The sequence below is a fragment of the Schistocerca nitens genome, chromosome 3 (genome assembly GCF_023898315.1).
Source record: "Schistocerca nitens isolate TAMUIC-IGC-003100 chromosome 3, iqSchNite1.1, whole genome shotgun sequence".
NCBI classification, from domain to species: Eukaryota; Metazoa; Arthropoda; class Insecta; order Orthoptera; family Acrididae; genus Schistocerca; species Schistocerca nitens.
Window position 1 is genome coordinate 650547643 of NC_064616.1, and position 18578 is coordinate 650566220.

Sequence of the window (18578 nt, forward strand, 5' to 3'; positions counted from 1 at the left end):
ACATACCTCAATGCACAGGGTGTTCAACTGTTGCCCCGACCAGCACAGCCACCACTCACCAGCCATTGTGACTGATGGACTCTATGCCACAGTTGAAGCATCATCGAATGACATACCAATTTCTGTCATCCAAGCCTAGCTCGACTCTATGCCTAGTTGGGTTAGAGCCATTCTTTCTGCCTGAGGTGACAGTTCTGTGTACTTAATTTCCCCTGTAAAGCCCCACATCACCTACAAATTTAAACTATGTATCTTCCTACTGTACTGCATACATAAATAAAATGTTGTTTTTCACTACCTTTCGAGGAGTTGCAATATTAATGGCCAGCAGTCTACTTACTTAAGACAAACTGCAATACGATTCTATAACCCCAATCATATTTCACAAATGTATCATATGGATAAAGTAAGAGAACTCAGGCTGTAAGCAGATCAACTTTTTTTTTCCATAATTAGCAAATAGAATGCAGAGGAAAGGTCAAACAAGAGTCCAAAGAATTATCAGGCATCAACATGTGGTGGGTAGTAGGCCTATATAGTATTCACTCATTCAGTTATGTGAAAAATGGTGTTCAATGATATTTTATACTGTTCCTCATAAAGAAACTACGCCAATAACACATGAGACAATATACAAGCATTGGACACGGCCAGGAGACACTGGCTGACCATCCGAGGGCATCAATGGTGAGACGCCAAATAGCACGGAAAGCTAACAACAGCAATGGATGGACAATGAAGACAACATTTCAGAATGACAAGTCCAGAAAGTGGCAGAATGACAAGTCCAGAGAGTGAACCAAATATAGAGCCCAGACATGGCAATATCAGGAACCAAACAACAGTGAATACACTGAACAATACTACAGCACAGTCTGAACATGACTGAGGTTCAGGCTCCTGCGCTGCTAGCTTTATAGTGCAGCCGCAAGTGTCAATAGGCTTGCATGTGTGGAGTGCCCCACACATAGCACTGAGGTGGCGACAGCAGTACTTGCAAATTTTAGGTGTGCCACATAGAGGCTGTCGTCTAGGCCCATGTGTTCTGGCGGGCTTTCAAAATCATCAGGCCGGGATACCAGATTCTGCCCCCCCCCCCTCCACCCCCCTCTACTCCAAAATGGGCACATAGGACCTAAAGCACCCAGGATGATGTTTCACAAGGAGCACTGTTGGTGGAGAAGCTCACCAGCTGGGAGAAAGAACAAGGGACTTTGCACAATGGGCTGGCAAATGGCTGTGTAGGAGACTGCAGTGAGATCCATATCCATGTCCATTGGAACCACTGACAGTGTCCTGCAGCTCCTACTGTACCCATTTGGTTGAGGAATTTGTAAAAGCAGGCACTACAACTCCCAAGTTACTCAGTGATGGGGCAGTCAATAGGCAGTGGGCCAATGTTCCAAAGCCCTCAGAGTATCAAGTGGCCACCACTGTAGCAGGCATCCATGAAAGTTTTGCTCCGTATGAGTGTGCCATACCACTGAACCTGGGGGTATCGTCTAGCACGTTGGATCTGGCATTCAGAGGGCTGTGGTGAAGGAAGGTGGAGTAGAACACGCAGCGGACACCCATGGAGGAGACCTGCCGGGCTGCGGTCATGGACAGCAGTTGTCATGTAGGTGCTCAAGAACCCTAAGTGCTCCTGCACTAATGGATGCTCTCACAGCTTTCAAAATTTGTTGTTTCAATGTTTGCACCATCTAGCTACTGCGTCATTGAAGGATGAGTGAAAATTTGGGCTGAACAGGTGTTTGATGCCAATGGCTTTGCAGAACTGTTCAAAGGGCACTGACATGAGGATGCGGGGAAGCCCTTTGATGGCAAAAATCTGGTTTAAGTGTATTGAGTGATGTGGTGGTAGTGGTGCATACCATGCTCACCCCATGTGGATAGCTGGAATAAGCATGCACGACAATGAGCCACATAGATCCCAGAAAGGGACCACCAAAGTCCAGACGAATGTGGTCGCAAAGGCGACGGAGTGAGAGAGGTTGGTTGGTTGGTTTTAAAGGGGGGGGAAAAAAGGATCATACTGCAAGGTCATCGGTCCCTTGTTCCAAAGTAGAACAATAATCCAAGGGAAAGAAGAAAAGAAAGAAGACGTACAGCACAATAACAGGAGAAAGGGAGAACCATAAGAATGACAGAAGGACGACAAACACTACACTGGACAAAACAAGACAAGAAAACCAAAGAGAGATGGAAGAAACAGGGAGAAGAGATTAAAAACAAGAAAGCAGATTAACATGGCTGGCTGACAATGAGCATGAAAAGGAGAACCCAGCCACTGCAACACATTAAAACCTCCACCCTAAAAGCCCTAGGGCGGAGGACACAGAGGACCAAAGAAAATGCACTAAAATTAGCCTCGAGGGACACGAGATTATCAGTGGTAGAGCGAGCCTGGCGGAAGCCGTCCTGACATGGAGCCAGTAGGCCACATACCCAACTGCTGGTACACCGTACATTCTAGCAGCTTACAGAGAATGTTGTTGAGGCTGATGGGCTGATAGCTATTCAAATCAAGCGGATTTTTACCAGGTCTTAGCACCAGAATGATGGTGCTCTCCAGCCATTGAGATGGAGAGATACCATCTCACCAGATATGGTTGAAGGTGACGAGGAGATATCGCTCACAGGCAGGTGAGAGATGGTTAATCATCTGACTGTGGATCCAATCAGGCCCAGTAGCCATGTCGGGGCAATGTGCAAAGGTGATGAGGAGCTCCCACTCCGTAAATGTAGCGTTATAGGGTTCACTGTGGCGTGTAATGAAAATGAGGATTTTCCTTCCCATCTGCCGTTTGAGGGTGCGAAAGGCTGGGGGGTAGTTCTCTGATGCAGAGCCTCGAGTATTGTGCTCAGTAAAGTGCTCGGCCATCGCGTTTGCGTCAGAGAGCACGCCATTGATGTTAACGCCAGGGACACCTGTAGGGGTCTGGTACCCAAAAAGATGTCAGATCTTCGTCCATACTTGGGAAGGTGATGTATGGCACCCAATGGTTGACAAGTACCTCTCACATCACTCTTGTTTTCACCATTTTATAAGCTGGCGAATGAGGGCATGGAGCTGTTTGAAGGCTATTGGGTGCTCTAAGGAAGGGTGCCGGTTATGCCCCTGTAGAGCTCGCCGACGCTTCTTAATTGCCGCAGCGACTTCCAGCGACCACCAAGGGACTGTCTTTCTCCGGGGGCACCTTATAGAATGAGGGATCGCATTTGCTGCTGCAGAAACTATTGTTGTAGTTATCTGTTGAAATACAACATCAATGGCACCATGTGGGAGCAATTCAACAGTGTCAGCAGAGGTGAAGGCTACCCAGTCTGCCTTGTTTAAAGCACATATGGGTAGGCGTCTACTGGCATGATGCCGAGGGAGTGACAGGAAGATGGGGAAGCGGTCACTACCACACAGGTACCGTATTTATTCGAATCTAAGCCGCAATTTTTTTCCGGTTTTTGTAATCCAAAAAACCGCCTGCAGCTTAGAATCGAGTGCAAAGCAAGCGGGAGTTCTGAAAAATGTTGGTGGGTGCCGCCACAACTAACTTCTGTCGTCGAATATATGTAGCGCCACACAGGCATGCTTTGTAGGCACAAAGATAAATACTGGCACCAAAATCTCTGCGTCAGTAAATAAATTTAAAAAGTGGAAGACGAGCCTTTTTCCTCCGCCCAGAGTTTCGACCACTGAATTTTGGTACATTATCCAACGAAGTAAATACAAATTCTGTATTGTTGATCTTCGAATGTAGCAGCATTTCAATGTACTACGAAAATCCGACTGGCAAGACTGTTTGGGATGTTTATCAATATGGCCAACTCTACGTTCTGAATTTTTTTCCTACCTGTGAGAAGAGATGGTTGCTAATAGGAGCTTTTATGTATTGTGAATCACATGTAGTATTCTCTTCGCCATAAGATTAATACGAATATAAACATTTTGCCATGTATTGTTTCGTGTTTGCTACTATCTCATTTAAATCCTGTCTGCCTAATAAACTACGAAACTAGAGTGAGACAACAGCAAACGCGGAAGAATATACATATCATGTCATGTTTATATTCGTATTATTCTTATGCCTGATAGTGATACAGTCAGAAATGAAGCACGGCAACTGACTAGATTTTTAAATCTAAGATGACTCTAATTTCTGTGCAGAATCTAATGAACTAAAGAGGCACCTGCAAAGATTTTCAAACGGAGAAAAATTTTCGCTAAACTCTCGTTCAGAACATCATCTATCATACGCAGTCTATTATTTGGTTCTTGTTGATCATTATCAAAGAAAGCTGTAGTGTAAGTAACAACAAATGTTTCGCTAATGAAACGATTCCTCTCTATTTTTTATTTGTAAGCGGCGGTAGCGCGCACAAAAGCAAGCCACGCCGCGAGCGGCGACAGGCCGTAAACACGCACCTATCAGAATGCGACAAACAATGCATGACAGTACAGTAATGCATTTTCAGCTTAGAGTGACGTAAACACCTATAACAAAGAGAACGGCACTTATCAGATCAAAGAAAAATAAGCAATCAATTCAAACCAGACGAAGCACGTGAAAAAGGAAGGATATCCGTATAAATACGGACGGAGCGCGTGACGCGTAGCAATGGCTACCAGGTAAACCGTAACTGCTAAGCTTACGACTCGAACCAAACTACTGCAGCTGTATCGTCATTCATTCGACCTAAATTGTGTCTCATATTACAATTAGACAAACTTTATTTCGATTTGGAGGTGCGACCTAAAACTTTTCTCTCCCCTTGAATTTCGAGTCTCAAATTTCAGGTGCGGCTTAGATTCGGGAAAATTTTTTTTCCTTGATTTCGAGTATCATTTTTCAGGTGCGGCTTAGATTCGAGTGCGGCTTAGATTCGAGTAAATACGGTAGTCATGTGCTCTCCAGTGGATACATGGGAGAAGTCCTGGGCTGCAAACTGATAAATCAATGGCAGAGTAACTACCATGAGCCACACTGAAATGTGTGGCAGCCCCAGTACTTAAGAGACAGAAGTCGAACTGAGACAGTAAAGTTTCGACATCTCTGCCTTGGCCAGTAAGCATGGTGACACCCCACAAGGGGTTATGCGCATTACAACATCCCAAAAGTAGGAAAGGTTCAGGGAGTTGATCAATCAATGCAGCCAATACGTTCAAGGATACCGCAATATCTGGAGGGAGATATATGTTGCAGACAGTTACTTCCTGCGTCGGCCGTATCCTGACAGCCACAGCTGCTAGAGGAGTTTGAAGGTGCACAGGTTCACTACATACCGAGTTCAGGATATAAATGCAAACTCCACCTGACACTATTATATTCGCTATGGTTCTTGCAATATCCCCTGTAGCCGCGTAGGGCAGGGGTCCACATTGCCGGGAACCAGGTTTCCTGGAGGTCAATGCAGAAAGCAGGTGTAAATTTTAACAATTGCTGTAGCTCAGCCAGGTGGTGGAAAAAACCACTGCAGTTCCACTAGAGGATGACGTGATCATGAGACTGGGAAGGCATGAAACACTCAATGATACAGTCTAAACCTCAGGGTCACCTGCTGCCACTGACTTATTTCCTGAGCAGGCTATACCCATTGTGTCTGAGGGTCTGGCGATATCTAGGTCCTCAGTGGACGCCAGAGCTTGTAGGCAGCGGTGGTGTGGGTGCCACTGCAATTCCCTTGGTCTTGGACGTCTTCTTTCTGGATTTCTCTTGTTGATCCTTGGTTTTATCTGGCTGGGAGGGCTTCACTGATTCAGTCTCTTGGACTGAGGATGATCGTGAAGCCATACGACCAGCTGCTTTTGAGCACTTCAGCCACTGGCAGTAGTCATCTTTCCCACTATCAGAAACCTGGGGAGGGAGTGATACAAGGGACAACTTCCTAGCAAGAGGAGCCGAAGAAGACTTACGCTTCTCCAGCTGAGAAGTGGGGACTGGTGTCCCCAATGGTTGGGGGGGACACTGCTCCTGAGGTATATGGTATGGGAGCAACAGGAAGGGAAGTGGCCCTACCATCAAGGAGGCAGGTGTAGTCTTCCAGCTCTGAGAGCTGACTGGAACTCACGGAACTGATGGGGCTACAACTGTTCCTGTAGTAGCGGTATAAGAGGAGGTCACAGTCACAGGATGTAGGCGCTCAAAATTCCTCTTGGCCTCAGTGTAGGTCAGTCAGTCCAGGGTCGTATATTCCATGATTTTCTTCTCTTTCTGTAAAATCCTGCAGTCTGGCGAGCAAGGTGAATGGTGCTCTCCACAGTTGAGAAAGATGAGAAGTGGGGCACATGGAGTATTGGGATGGGATGAATGTCCACAATCTCGACATGTGATACTGGAAGTACAGCGGGAAGACATTTGGCCAAACTTCCAGCACTTAAAGTACCACATTTGGGGAGGGATATATGGCTCGAAATGACAGTGACAGACCATCACCTTGACCTTCTTGGTTAATGTGTCACCCTCGAAGGCCAAGATGAAGGCACCAGTGGCAGGCACCATTGGCAACCCGATTATCCCTCAGACCCCAATGGACGCGCAGGATGAAATGAACTCCTCATTGCTCTAAGTTGGCGCACAGCTCATTGTCGGACTGCAAAAGAAGGTCCATGTGGAATATAATACCCTGAACCATATTTAAGCTCTTATGAGGCACGATGGTGACGGAACCATCCCCCAGCTTATCACAAGCGAGTAATGCCTGTGACTGGGCAGAGTATGTCGTTTTTATCAAGACTGACCCTGACCACATATTGGACAAGCCCTCCACCTCCCCAAACCTGTCCTCTAAATGCTCTAAAAAAAAACTGAGGCTTTACTGAAACAAAGGAGTCCCCATCACTATTGTACATATGAGGTAACGGGGCAAGAAAGGTTAGCTGCCATCCTTAGCCTGGTGTTCCTCCCATGGTGTGGCCAGGGAGGGTAACTATTTAGGATCATACTTCCTTGCATTGTACTGCGACTTGGAACACTTAGAGACTGCTGGCGTTTGATCACCAGCAATTGATGACATGGTACCTTCATCGCGTGTCAATCGCTCTGATGCCACGCACTCTGACCGGGGGCCCTCCCCCGAGCACCACCCAGCTGCAGCAAAGGCCACCTGGCAGGATGGCCACTGCAGGTAGTCCCAATGCCCCAGGGTGACGGGCATCTACTCTTGGGCATACATGGGGAGTTAATGGTGCAGGCATCAGCAGAGCAATCCTTGTGTAGTCAGGGGGCTACAGCCAACAGGGTACATGGCAGTCCCACCACAACGGACTGGCTACCGTGCTGGATATGAGGTGCAAAGAATTCCATGGTCATCGTTTGTGCAGAAAATGACACTGCATAGTGGGTGGAGGAAAACACACCCAGGAAAGTGTCCTCGCCCAAGAGATGGAAGATGAGTGGGACTGCAATGCCACGACGAGAAAGTGCGCGAAAGATCTAATGCACAATGGACACAATGCACCTTCCTCAATTGGTTCGCTCTTTGGGAAAATTTTTGAAAAAATGGTGGTAAAACCCTACAGAGGACCATCACATAAAGGCCGAAATGTGTGAGGCTCCTTTTAGTCGCCTCTTACGACAGGCAGGAATACCTCGGGCCTATTCTAACCCTGGGCCCGCAGGGGGGTAGTGAGAGAGGTGAGCCCTGGCTTGGAGTTGTGGATCAGCTGATTTTAAAAAACAAGTGGGCCACTCATGTAGCACATAAAGTAACACACCGTAAAATAGGGTCCCAGCACGTAACTGCATTGATGTGAGTAGCAGTAATGGGAAATCCATCCAAGTAGCATTGTTCTATGTCAATGTGGAAACAGAAGATCTGTCGGTCAAATGCCAGGTCTGGTCCGGAGGATAGACGAGAGAGTGCCTCTATGTTTGCATGTCGCATGGTAAGCTTGCACTTAGTAGTGTAATTATAAGAACTAAGGCAAAGAGCCCAATGCTGGGGCCTTTCAGCCATCCACTCTGGAAGTGGAGAGTGTGGCCAATGGTTTGTGGTCAGTAGTGAGGGTAATCTTGGTCCTAAAAAGGTACACATGGAATTTCTTAAGAGCAAAGATGGTCACCAAAGCCTCTTTAACTGTGAGTAGTTTCTCTAAGCAGGTGTCAGTATCTCAGATGTACAGGCGATGGGTTGCTCAGTACCATCATCATTTCGATGTGTAAGCACTGCAACAATGCGACAGGGGGAAGCATCAGCAGCCAGAAACAAAGGGAAATGATGGGAGAAAAGGGCGTAACGCAGGGCCCTGAGCATAAAAGGTATTTCAGCTGGCTGAAAGCATGCTCACAGGCAGCCAGTTACCTGAACTCCCTTCTTCCACAACTGGTTAAGTGGGTGCATAATGTGTGCTGCTTGAGGGAGCAACTTAGAATAATAACTAACTTTACCCAAGAAGGCCTGCAGCTGTTTGTTTTGTTTTAGGGCTCAAAAATAACTAGGGTCATACATGCCCATGTCAGAACCATATAACATGAAGACAATGACGGGATTTAAAAACAACTACATGTTAAGCCCAACCGAAGGAAGGAAAAACAGCTAATAACAGGGATGTGGAGAAAGGTCTATAAAATAAGCCATAGAGAAATGCAGCTTCTAGACTAAAGATTAAATGTCATTTGTCATACTGTGAGAAAGATAAAAAGTGAAATGCTGTCGACAGCCCGCACGTCATTTCTAAAATGGCCAATAACGCAGACGGCAAATACAAATGAGAACGTTAAGTGGTTGAAAACAAGGTATTCTGTCAGGAAATGGTAGCCTGGCCAAGGTTGAGGGCAATGAGCACAAAGTGTTGGGGAGCACCACTTAACAAATGGCGATGGATAAAAAGACAGTGTCCAATACGCAACCTAGCTAAAATGATCTCATGGCGAGAGGGCCCAGAGGTGGTCATCCAAGCCACTCCAAAAGGCTTCTTTCCCTGGAGCTTGATCCCACAAAGGGAGGATCAGTGGTGATGCCAAAGTGAAACCACCTGCTGACAGACAGCAACAGAGAGATCATCAGAGGGATTGGATGAACTAGTGGCCTGAGGTACAAGGACTGCAGCCTTGGCAGCAGTCTCTGTTACTCTCAGACTGATGTGACCAGGAAACCACATAATCATAGTGGCTCCATCAAGAATGAGCAAGTTGGTTGGTTGGATTAAAAGAGGGAGAAGGGACCAAACTACGAGGTCATCAGTCCCTTGTTCCAAATAAAACAATGCCACAAGTGTGAGAATAAAACAAAAGAGACTGACAACTCAGAACAGAATGAAAGGGAAAATCACAAGAATGATGAAGGGCAACAAACATGGACAAAAGTGGACAAGAAAACCACAGAAATACAAGAAACAGGATGAAGAGAATAAAACAACAAAGCAGGTTACCATGGTTGGCTCACCATGAGAATAAAAAAGGAGAAGCCAGCCACTCTGCAACACATTAAAACCTTCGCCCTATAAGCACTGGGTCTGACAATAAGTATGGAGGGCCCTGACCTAACTGATATTTATCATAAGCTAATAACCACTGATAATAATTACTGACATAGACTTAAATCATCCCATCTCCCATAAGTGAGTACATTTCCTTTCTACGTTCGATAGGCTTGCTGAACAACTTAAGGATGACACTATTAGAAAAGACGCATGGAAAGTTCTGGTTGAGAGTAATGAATTATTAAGGAATAAAGAGATGACTCACTGAAAGGCAGAAGTGCTGCGTCCTCGACAGATACAAAAACAAAAATTACAGAGCTTGCTTTGCTAGCTTTCAGAATGAAATTCCTTTCTCACGCTGCAGGAGGAACAAGCATGCATGCACGTGTGCCCTTCCCCCCTCCTCTCTCTCTCTCTCTCTCTCTCTCTCTCTCTCTCTCTCTCACACACACACACACACACGAATACCAGCCAGCTCTTTCCCGGCCCATAGTGAGTGTACTGGGGTGAAGTCTCACGAAGGCCTTCGCAGACAGGCAAACATATGTCCCGTGCCATACTCACACACAACCCATCCCAAGAACCAATCAGAAAGAAGTGCCCCCTTGTCACCCAACATCACCTGGGACTGGAACAACTGAACCATGTTCTTTGCCAGGACTATGATTATCTATCATCATGATCTGAAATGAGGCCCACTCCACCGAAGGTACTTCCATACCCTCCCAAAGTGGTGTTCCGCTGCCCACCCAACCTACTTAAAATCCTAGTCCATCACTATGCCATTCCCACTCCCAACCCCTGCCCCACGGATCCTACCCTTGTTGAAGACCCAAATGCCAGACCTGCCCTACCCACCTACTCAGCACCTCCTAACTCCAGTCCTGTCACAGGATTGTCCTATCCCATCAGAGGCTGGGCCACCTGTGCAAGCAGTCATGTTATATACCAGCTCTGCTGCAACCACTGCACAGTGTTTTACATTGATCTGACAACCAACCAGTTATCAACCAGAAATGAATGGCCACAATCAAACTGCTTACAAACAGAAGAAGTGGCACAACATGCAGCAGAGCACAAAATGCCAGGTTTCAGTGGCTGCTTCACAACCCGTGCCATATGGATCCTCTCCAGCTTTTCTGAACTGCGCAGATGGCAGCTATCCTTAAAGCAAATCTTTCACCGCTGTAGCCTCCCAAGCCTAAACCAAAGGTAACTTGCTACCTCCCCCCCCCCCCCAATAATGTGTGTGTGTGTGTGTGTGTGTGTGTGTGTGTGTGTGTGTGTGTGTGTGTGTGTGTGTTTCTCCTACAGCTTGAGAAAGGAATTTCATTCCGAAATTTGCAACTATTAGAAAAGAAACTGACATCATCACTCAAGTTGGAATTGCCAACGGAGATGCTGAAAGCTTTATTCGTGCAATGGGTGATAACATTCTGAACAGAGAAAAACCACCTACTTCCACCATTTACTGAGAAAACCAAATTTGCTTCCTTATCTTACTTTGGCCCTGTTTATGATAAGAGGCTATACCTTCAAGAGAGCCAATGTGAAAATAGGTTTCTCTCCCCCCCCCCCCCCCCACACACACACACCATTGCCTGATGGCAGGGGAGAGAAATTTAAAATATCTGGAGCATAAATTAACTGTGGCTCACATGATAATGTTTACATAGGGCAGATTCGAAAGGACTGTCACACATTTAAGGGAGCACACTTATAAAAACAACAGCACCCATGGCTCATTTTACAAATGAAGGCCATCTACTATCCTTGATTAACGATAACTTAGAAATCTTGGATACCGAGCCTAAAGGGCAGGATTTAGACATTCTTCAGGAGCTTTAAATTTATATTCATCATTCTATCAGTCACCCAAAAGTGGTTAACCAACAAACAGGGTTGGCTCACCAATAGTTTTTCAATGTACCTGATGACCTGTTGTTTACATAGTTTATTTCCACGTTCCACTATATAGCCTGCTTATTATTTTTCCTGTATAGGTTCATTATTTTATACGTGGTTCTTGTGCTTCTTTGTCACCTCCCCTCTTTAGAATACTGTGCAACAATGTACCATTACTTTTCATTTACAGTTTGTCAATTTCTGCTCTTGCACAGTGCTTATCTGTTGCCCTGTATCACCGTTCTCTTTATTTCCGACCCATGTTGTCCCTTCCCCTTTATGCCTTTCTAACAAAATTTTTTACACCCATCTCCATGCCCTTACTTTATTTTCCTCTTTCCCCTTTATTTACCTTTACTCTTTATTGATGTACCTACCATTCATAAATTACAATGGAGCCCATGTAAATCCGGATGACATTCATTACGATTCTGTTGATGTACATGCATTTTACAACAGTATATTTCAACCAGCACTTTGACAACAATCAGCCTTCATTCAAATTTGATCATGTAAACCATTTTTCTCTTCAACCTTTGCAATGGAGTTGCATATCCATTTCTTTAGGCTCTTTATCATTGATTTAACATTAAAACTGTACTTATTTTAATTATATACTACGTTATGTTATTCACTGTTTGTGAATGTGAGTATTAAACAAAAATTGTCAATGGGCACCTCTGTCCCCTTCTCTTCACATTCTTAATTTAATCATATGAATTTGACTTCCATAGTGCAGCTTAATAAGAGTCTGTCTTTTGTAAAATGTAATATTTACATATTTCCTTTATGTAATATTACATGTGCCTAATGTGCCATCTAGCTTTCATCCGTTATCTTACATTTAGGTTTTATATTTTTATTGTAAGTCTCTTATTTCTGATATATGGCAACTAGGTATTTTATGATCTTTGCTGTATAACATTCTTATTGATGTGCTTTGTTTTTAAGTAATTTTGCATCTATTTGGCTTGTCAACCACATTCAGTGCTCCTTGTGCTACTATTCACACCACGTACTGGCCACTTTGTTACTTTGTAAATAATGTTATATTTCCTCATTCATTTGTATTCTGATGCTGGTATTTTTACATGATGCCATTATCATCTTTATGATGCTCCCTACCCCCTCCCCCTTTAGTACATTATGTGATCAAAAGTGTCCATACACCTGGCTGAAAATGACTTGCAAGTTCGTGGTGCCCTCTTATCAGTAATGCTGGAATTCAATATGGCATTGGCCCACCCTCAACCTTGGTGACAGCTTCCACTCTCACAGGCATACGTTCAATCAGGTGCTGAAAGGTTTCTTGGGGAATAGCAGCCCATTCTTCACCGAGTGCTACACTGAGGAGAGGTATCGATGTCTATCGGTGAGGTCTGGCACGAAGTCTGTGTTCCAAAACATCCCGAAGGTGTTCTATAGGATTCAGGTCAGGACTCTCTGCAGGCAGTCCATTACAGGGATGTTGTTGTTGTGTAACCACTCTACCACATGCCATGATTATGAACAGGTGCTCGATCATGTTGAAAGATGCAATCGACATCCCCAAATTGCTCTTCAACAGTGGCAAGCAACAAGGTGCTTAAACATCAATGTAGGCCTGTGCTGTGATAGTGCCATGCAAAACAACAAGGGATGCAAGCCCCCCTCCATGAAAAACATGACCACATCATAACACCACCACCTCCGAATTTTACTGTTGGCATTATACACGCTGGCAGATGACTTTCACCAGGCATTTGCCATACCCACACCCTGCCATCAGATCGCCACATTGTGCACAGTGATTTGTCACTCCACACAATGTTTTTCCACTGTTCAATCGTCTAATGTTTCCACTCCGTGCATCAAGCGAGGCATTGTTTGGCATTTACTGGCATGATGTGTAGATTATTACCAGCCGCTCAATCATGAAATCCAAGTTTTCTCATCTCCCGCCTAACTGTCATAGTACTCGCAGTGGATCCTGACACAGTCTGGAATTCCTATGTGATGGTCTGCATAGATGTCTGCCTATTACACATTACGACCCTCTTCAACTGTCAGCGGTCTGTCAGTCAACAGGTGAGGTCAGCCCGTACGCTTTTGCGCTGTACGTGTCCCTTCACGTTTCCACTTCACTATAACATCGGAAACAGTGGACCTAGGGATGTTTAGGAGCATGGAAATCTCACATACAGATGTATGACACAAGTGACACCCAATCACCTGACCACTTTCGAAGTCCATGAGTTCCGTGGAGTGCCCCATTCTGCTCTCTCACAATGTCTAATGACTACTGAGGTTGCTGATATGGAGTACCTGGCAGTAGGTGGCAGCACAATGCACCTAATATGAAAAATGTATGTTTTTGGGGGTGTTCGGATACTTTTGATCACATAGTGTATGTTCATTTTAATTTACATTCTTCTAAACTTTTGTCCATTTCATTATTTGGTAATTACTTTAAAAAAAGCTGTGTTCCTAAAGACATTTGTAACCTTTCTGCATATATCCTGGAGATGAGTTTGCTGATAATGCTCAACATCAAGTGACTAAATTTTTCTCCAGTGACCATAACAACAGCGTATATAAAAAAGCTCCCCATCTATAAAAGGTTGCATGCCTCTTACATGGCTATATGACGCACCTGAAATGTACATGTTCTGCCTATCCATGCTAGGCATCTTCAATGGTCCGTAATACAAAGCAAATTATTTAATTATACAGGTACTGATTCTTGGCAGCTCTTTTGAATCCAACTATTTCTATTTAGAACTGTTTTTCCTTCATTTACATTCATTTGCTGTTCTATTAATGATTCCACTTGTTATTCTGTATGTACTTTATGTACATAGTACACATTTTTTCCAATTGATATGCCACATTTTCTACACGTAACCTACACTATAGCACACTGTTCTTGCTCACACGCTCTAGGTCTGACTTATCAGAGGGTGAGAGTGGTGTGGTGTAGGGTGGGAATTGAAGGAGGCAAAATTTTGTGTGTGATCTAAGCAAAAAGAACTATCAGGAAGAAATAAACATGTTAGTTAGATGTTCCACGAATCATTGCCTTTTTAACACAAAAAGAAAAAATATATACGTATATGAGTTCAGTTAGTAATTCCTACTACATACTACTGGTGCTACTTGCTACATTTATCATTGGTGTAGTACCCTTAAATGTGCAGAACTGAATACATTGTGTCTTTTTAAAACAGAGTGAAACCAGTCACAGAGATCCAGTCAATGATACTTTTAAGAACATTGTTTACCATTTCTTCTCATTCTGTATGTATGCTTGGATTGACTACAATACTGGTGTCATCTGCAAAAAGAACTATTCTGCTCATTGTATATTACACAGAAGATCATTTATGCAGATGAGGAAAAATAGTAAATGTGAGATTGAGCCTTGGGGAACTCCATATGTAATTTCACCCCAGTCAGAATTAGGTCCCCGGACTAAAAGTACAAATTTCTGCATTCTTCTGGTTAGATACGACATTATCCACTGGTTGGCTATCCCATCAATCCCATAAAACTTCAATTTATCTAGAAGAATACTGTGATTCATATTGTCAAGTGCCTTAGATAGGTCACAAAGAACAACAGTTATCAACATAGCACAAAAAATAGAATTGCTTACTACACATCCATTATGCCTGTGTCCAAAATCACATACTTATGTTCTCTGTTGCAAGTAAACGATACTAAAATCTCCCCTTCACAAATTGGAGATTCCGGATGGACACATGAAAGAAACTCCAGTGTTCTGAGATCTCACGAATTAGCTGTTAGATAGTGTGTCCACAAGCAATCACTATCAAAGGATCCAGATGACCTTTAACTGTCCTCAATAATGTTCTGTATTCACATGATTGGTCAACAAACTTCTGAAAATATTTCCGAAAAAGATCAAAGATACAAATACATTCATGAATGATGTAACTATTGTAAATATCTGCCATACACTGTCAAATTATCTATAAATGTTGACCCTTATTGTATGTTCTATTGTGCCATTACATTACTTCTCAGTGTCAGCCTGTGCCCATTTTCACATCTATAGTAATGATATCAACAAAGTAAGAAGGTAAGACACTTATCTGACAGTGTTACACTTTGCATACTGTTGTTACATTACTTTGAAATAGGCCTACATTTCTCCTATCCATGTTTATTGTAGCACCTATGGCCTTACATTATGAAAACATGTTACACCAGATATCAACACTGTTTTTGTCACTGTGTACATATGAGAGTGCCCAGAGGGTCCACTTTTTTACACTTGTGCATATTATGAGTCTACCTACAATCTCCCTTACAAAAATTGTTACTGGGGAACACTGGTCTTGCATCTGATGTATAATGCAGTTCCACAATTCTAGCTTCTTTTATTAGTCTCCTGCAGCAATGCTTGTACCTTCTGCATGTGAAATGGATGCAAATTGTGTGTGTGCCATACTGGCATGATGGAGAGACTTGAGACACTCCTAATCCAGTGTTGAGGTACTCTGGTGCTTCTTATTCAGTTCTCCATGATCGTTTGCAACTAATTCTCCACATCATTTGCACTTTGTGTCAATGGCATTCCAAGACCACTAAATTTTAGAGGCACTACAAGTGCATCGTACTTCTTGAAGTACCTAGCCACAGAGCATGTTCATGTACACAAGGGAGCTTCATGGGAATGTGCACGTTTGTGTACAGTGTACAAGATGAAATGAGAAGAATCAAGTCTTGTATTTTTGTATATTCTGATAGCACTAAAAATGAGAGTCAAGTTTGAATAGTGGATTTATTGTTTTAAAACTTAATTTTCTGTGTTTTGTCATTCATGTTCCTTGCCACAGAGCCTTTTTTCAAGTTTGAGGACCCCACCTTGTTTGGATCTGTGATTAATTGCCTGTTGAAATCGAAGATAGATCAGCCACATTACTCTTAGACACTATTTGGCCTCACAGGTTGGAAATAGAAAAGTTTAATGTGATATTACAAAACTGCAGGAGTATCTATGGTACAGTCCCACAACTAGTGTCACTTATTTAAGATAATACTGCCCATATAGTATCAGGAACAGAAAGTTAGTTGAAAACAAATGTGAACAGCAACAAAATCCTAAATACAGATTGAAATATTTATTGCAAGGAAAGGTTATAGGCCAATGCTGGCACTGGAGTAAAGAATTCAATAATATGCAGTGAAGCTGTTATGGTTACTGCATGTGAAATTATGTGGGTGAATTTAAGCATCAAATGTGGTTCAGAAAGGGGAGTTTTAACTTGACAGGTGTAGACTACGAGACTCATACAATCAAAACAAGTACCAGAGACAAGAATTCACCTGACATCATTCCGAATGTCTTGCCCAAAAATTACTTCCAGCAGGCAGAGAAACAACTCCTGAAGGCAACATCTTAAACCTCATATTAACAACCTGAACTACTCAACTCAATGTAAGTTAGGCCACCAATGCTGATAAGCCTGTGATGGCATCATTGGTTATATACAGTGTAATTATGACTGTTATGAAAGACAGGAAAATACTCTTGCTTAGCAACAGTGACAGGATACAAATGGAGTTGTCAATATAAAATATTCAGCGCTGAGGACAAAGGTATGGAGCAGAAATGGATAAAATTCAAAAGCTTACAATATGCTCAGTAACAAATTGTCACAAAGAGGAAAACTATAGTTTCCTTCTCACAGATGGAATTTGGCTTCTCTTAACAGATGAACCTGTCCATTGCAGGAGGAGGGGGGGGGGGCAGGGAGGGGCACCTTACACCACATAAAATTACACCTATCCCGTGCATTTCCAGTAATCCTACTCACAAAAGATACTATCTATTTGTAGACAGAAGTTGATATTCTTGTTTGACAAACATCCAATACCTTCTGTGTTATAGATAACATATTTGATGGAACACAAACAAAAGAAATATGATTAATCTCCTACATTTCATAAAATTACTTGCTTTCTCGACCGCTCACAGGGAAAATTTTCATAAATTAATGCAGTTTCGGGCAATCATTCAACATTCCATCCCTTCTGAATACAACTATCACAGTAGGCAAACTGTAAACAAGGGTAATATCAGTGGTTTAAAAGTATACTGCTAGGTTACAACGATTCTACGAAATTTCTACTTAACGTTTTTCTTACCATCACAAAGGCCGGTAAGAAAAACTTTTTAAATGATATAAAAAGTATACAGTTGAAATGAGTCACGGCATACTATTGATTGTGTACAAATAGCAGTATTGAAAGAACTATCACTAACGACATCAAATTGAATCTTACCAAAATCAGTAGGCCAAACAAGATGTCATTTATAGACACTTGATACGACAAGAGTGATTCATTTTGACAGAATAATTTCTAACCATAATGTTTCATTTTACACCGTAACAATCTAATATTAAAAAACCTCAACTATTTCTAACGTTAATAATCATGAACAAATTTAACAATACCTTGCGACAGACGGGCCTGGAGGGAGATTAGTTTTTAGAGCTTTCTTCTGAAGCGATGACATTATTTAATTCTACGTCTGAAGTGAAATCACGCTCGAGTCACGACTGCTACAGATGATGACATTTAACAAAATCAAAAAAATTTCGATGAGTCGGTTTCGGGTTAGAGTCTGTACACCACTACATTTTCTACAACACTTCACTGAACACTAAACTGAACTTAATAGGAATGAAATAATCACATTTCACCAACAAATACACACAAACTCCTCGGTCACAAATTACAACACACCACTAGCCATCGCGCCAATTAGCATTCTCTCTTTCGTCCCCAAAGCATACAATCGCCCATAAAGATATTACCACAGAGACTACCTACCACCCTTACATACAAGCCTGCTCATTTTTGTTGAACATTGCGAAAACAACGCTCCCAGCGGACCGAAACCTACACTTTTGAATACGATGTCGGACGAACGTGAATAGCACCGTTTATATTGATTTGTAACATAGATTTGCAACAGGGGGCGTATGCTGTGCCACCAAAATCGGTACTAATTAAAAAAATGGGGCCACATTTGTCTTTCTATTTCTCTCCTAAGGACCCTGCGAGGTATGAAATGGTACATTACAGGACAGTTTATTTACGATTCTATTGTAACTTACAGGTATTTACTGAAGAATGTCGTCTTCTTTTCAGTGCAAGTGAATGGCTAGTAAAAAGTAGAAGAAATAACCTTTTACAAAAAATGGTCGTATATCTACTCAGCAACATAAAGTTTTCTTCACAA

General features: G+C 42.9%; 1 protein-coding gene across 8 annotated transcripts in view; it reads right to left on the reverse strand.

The window, feature by feature from the left end:
- LOC126248615 (protein phosphatase methylesterase 1) overlaps positions 1–18185 on the reverse strand; it is a 102284-nt gene extending 84099 nt beyond the window's left edge. For 2 of the 8 annotated variants that reach the window (XR_007545513.1, XM_049949773.1), the window contains exon 1: positions 17788–18133. Coding sequence is in view for 5 of the 8 variants with exons in the window: in XM_049949773.1 (XP_049805730.1) it covers positions 17788–17849 (62 nt within the window). In the remaining 3 variants the exon portion in view is untranslated. Of the gene's footprint in view, positions 1–17787 lie in introns of all 8 variants that reach the window. The other 6 variants (XR_007545515.1, XR_007545514.1, XM_049949769.1 and 3 more) reach the window with 5 other exon arrangements.
- Positions 18186–18578: the final 393 nt, after the last annotated feature.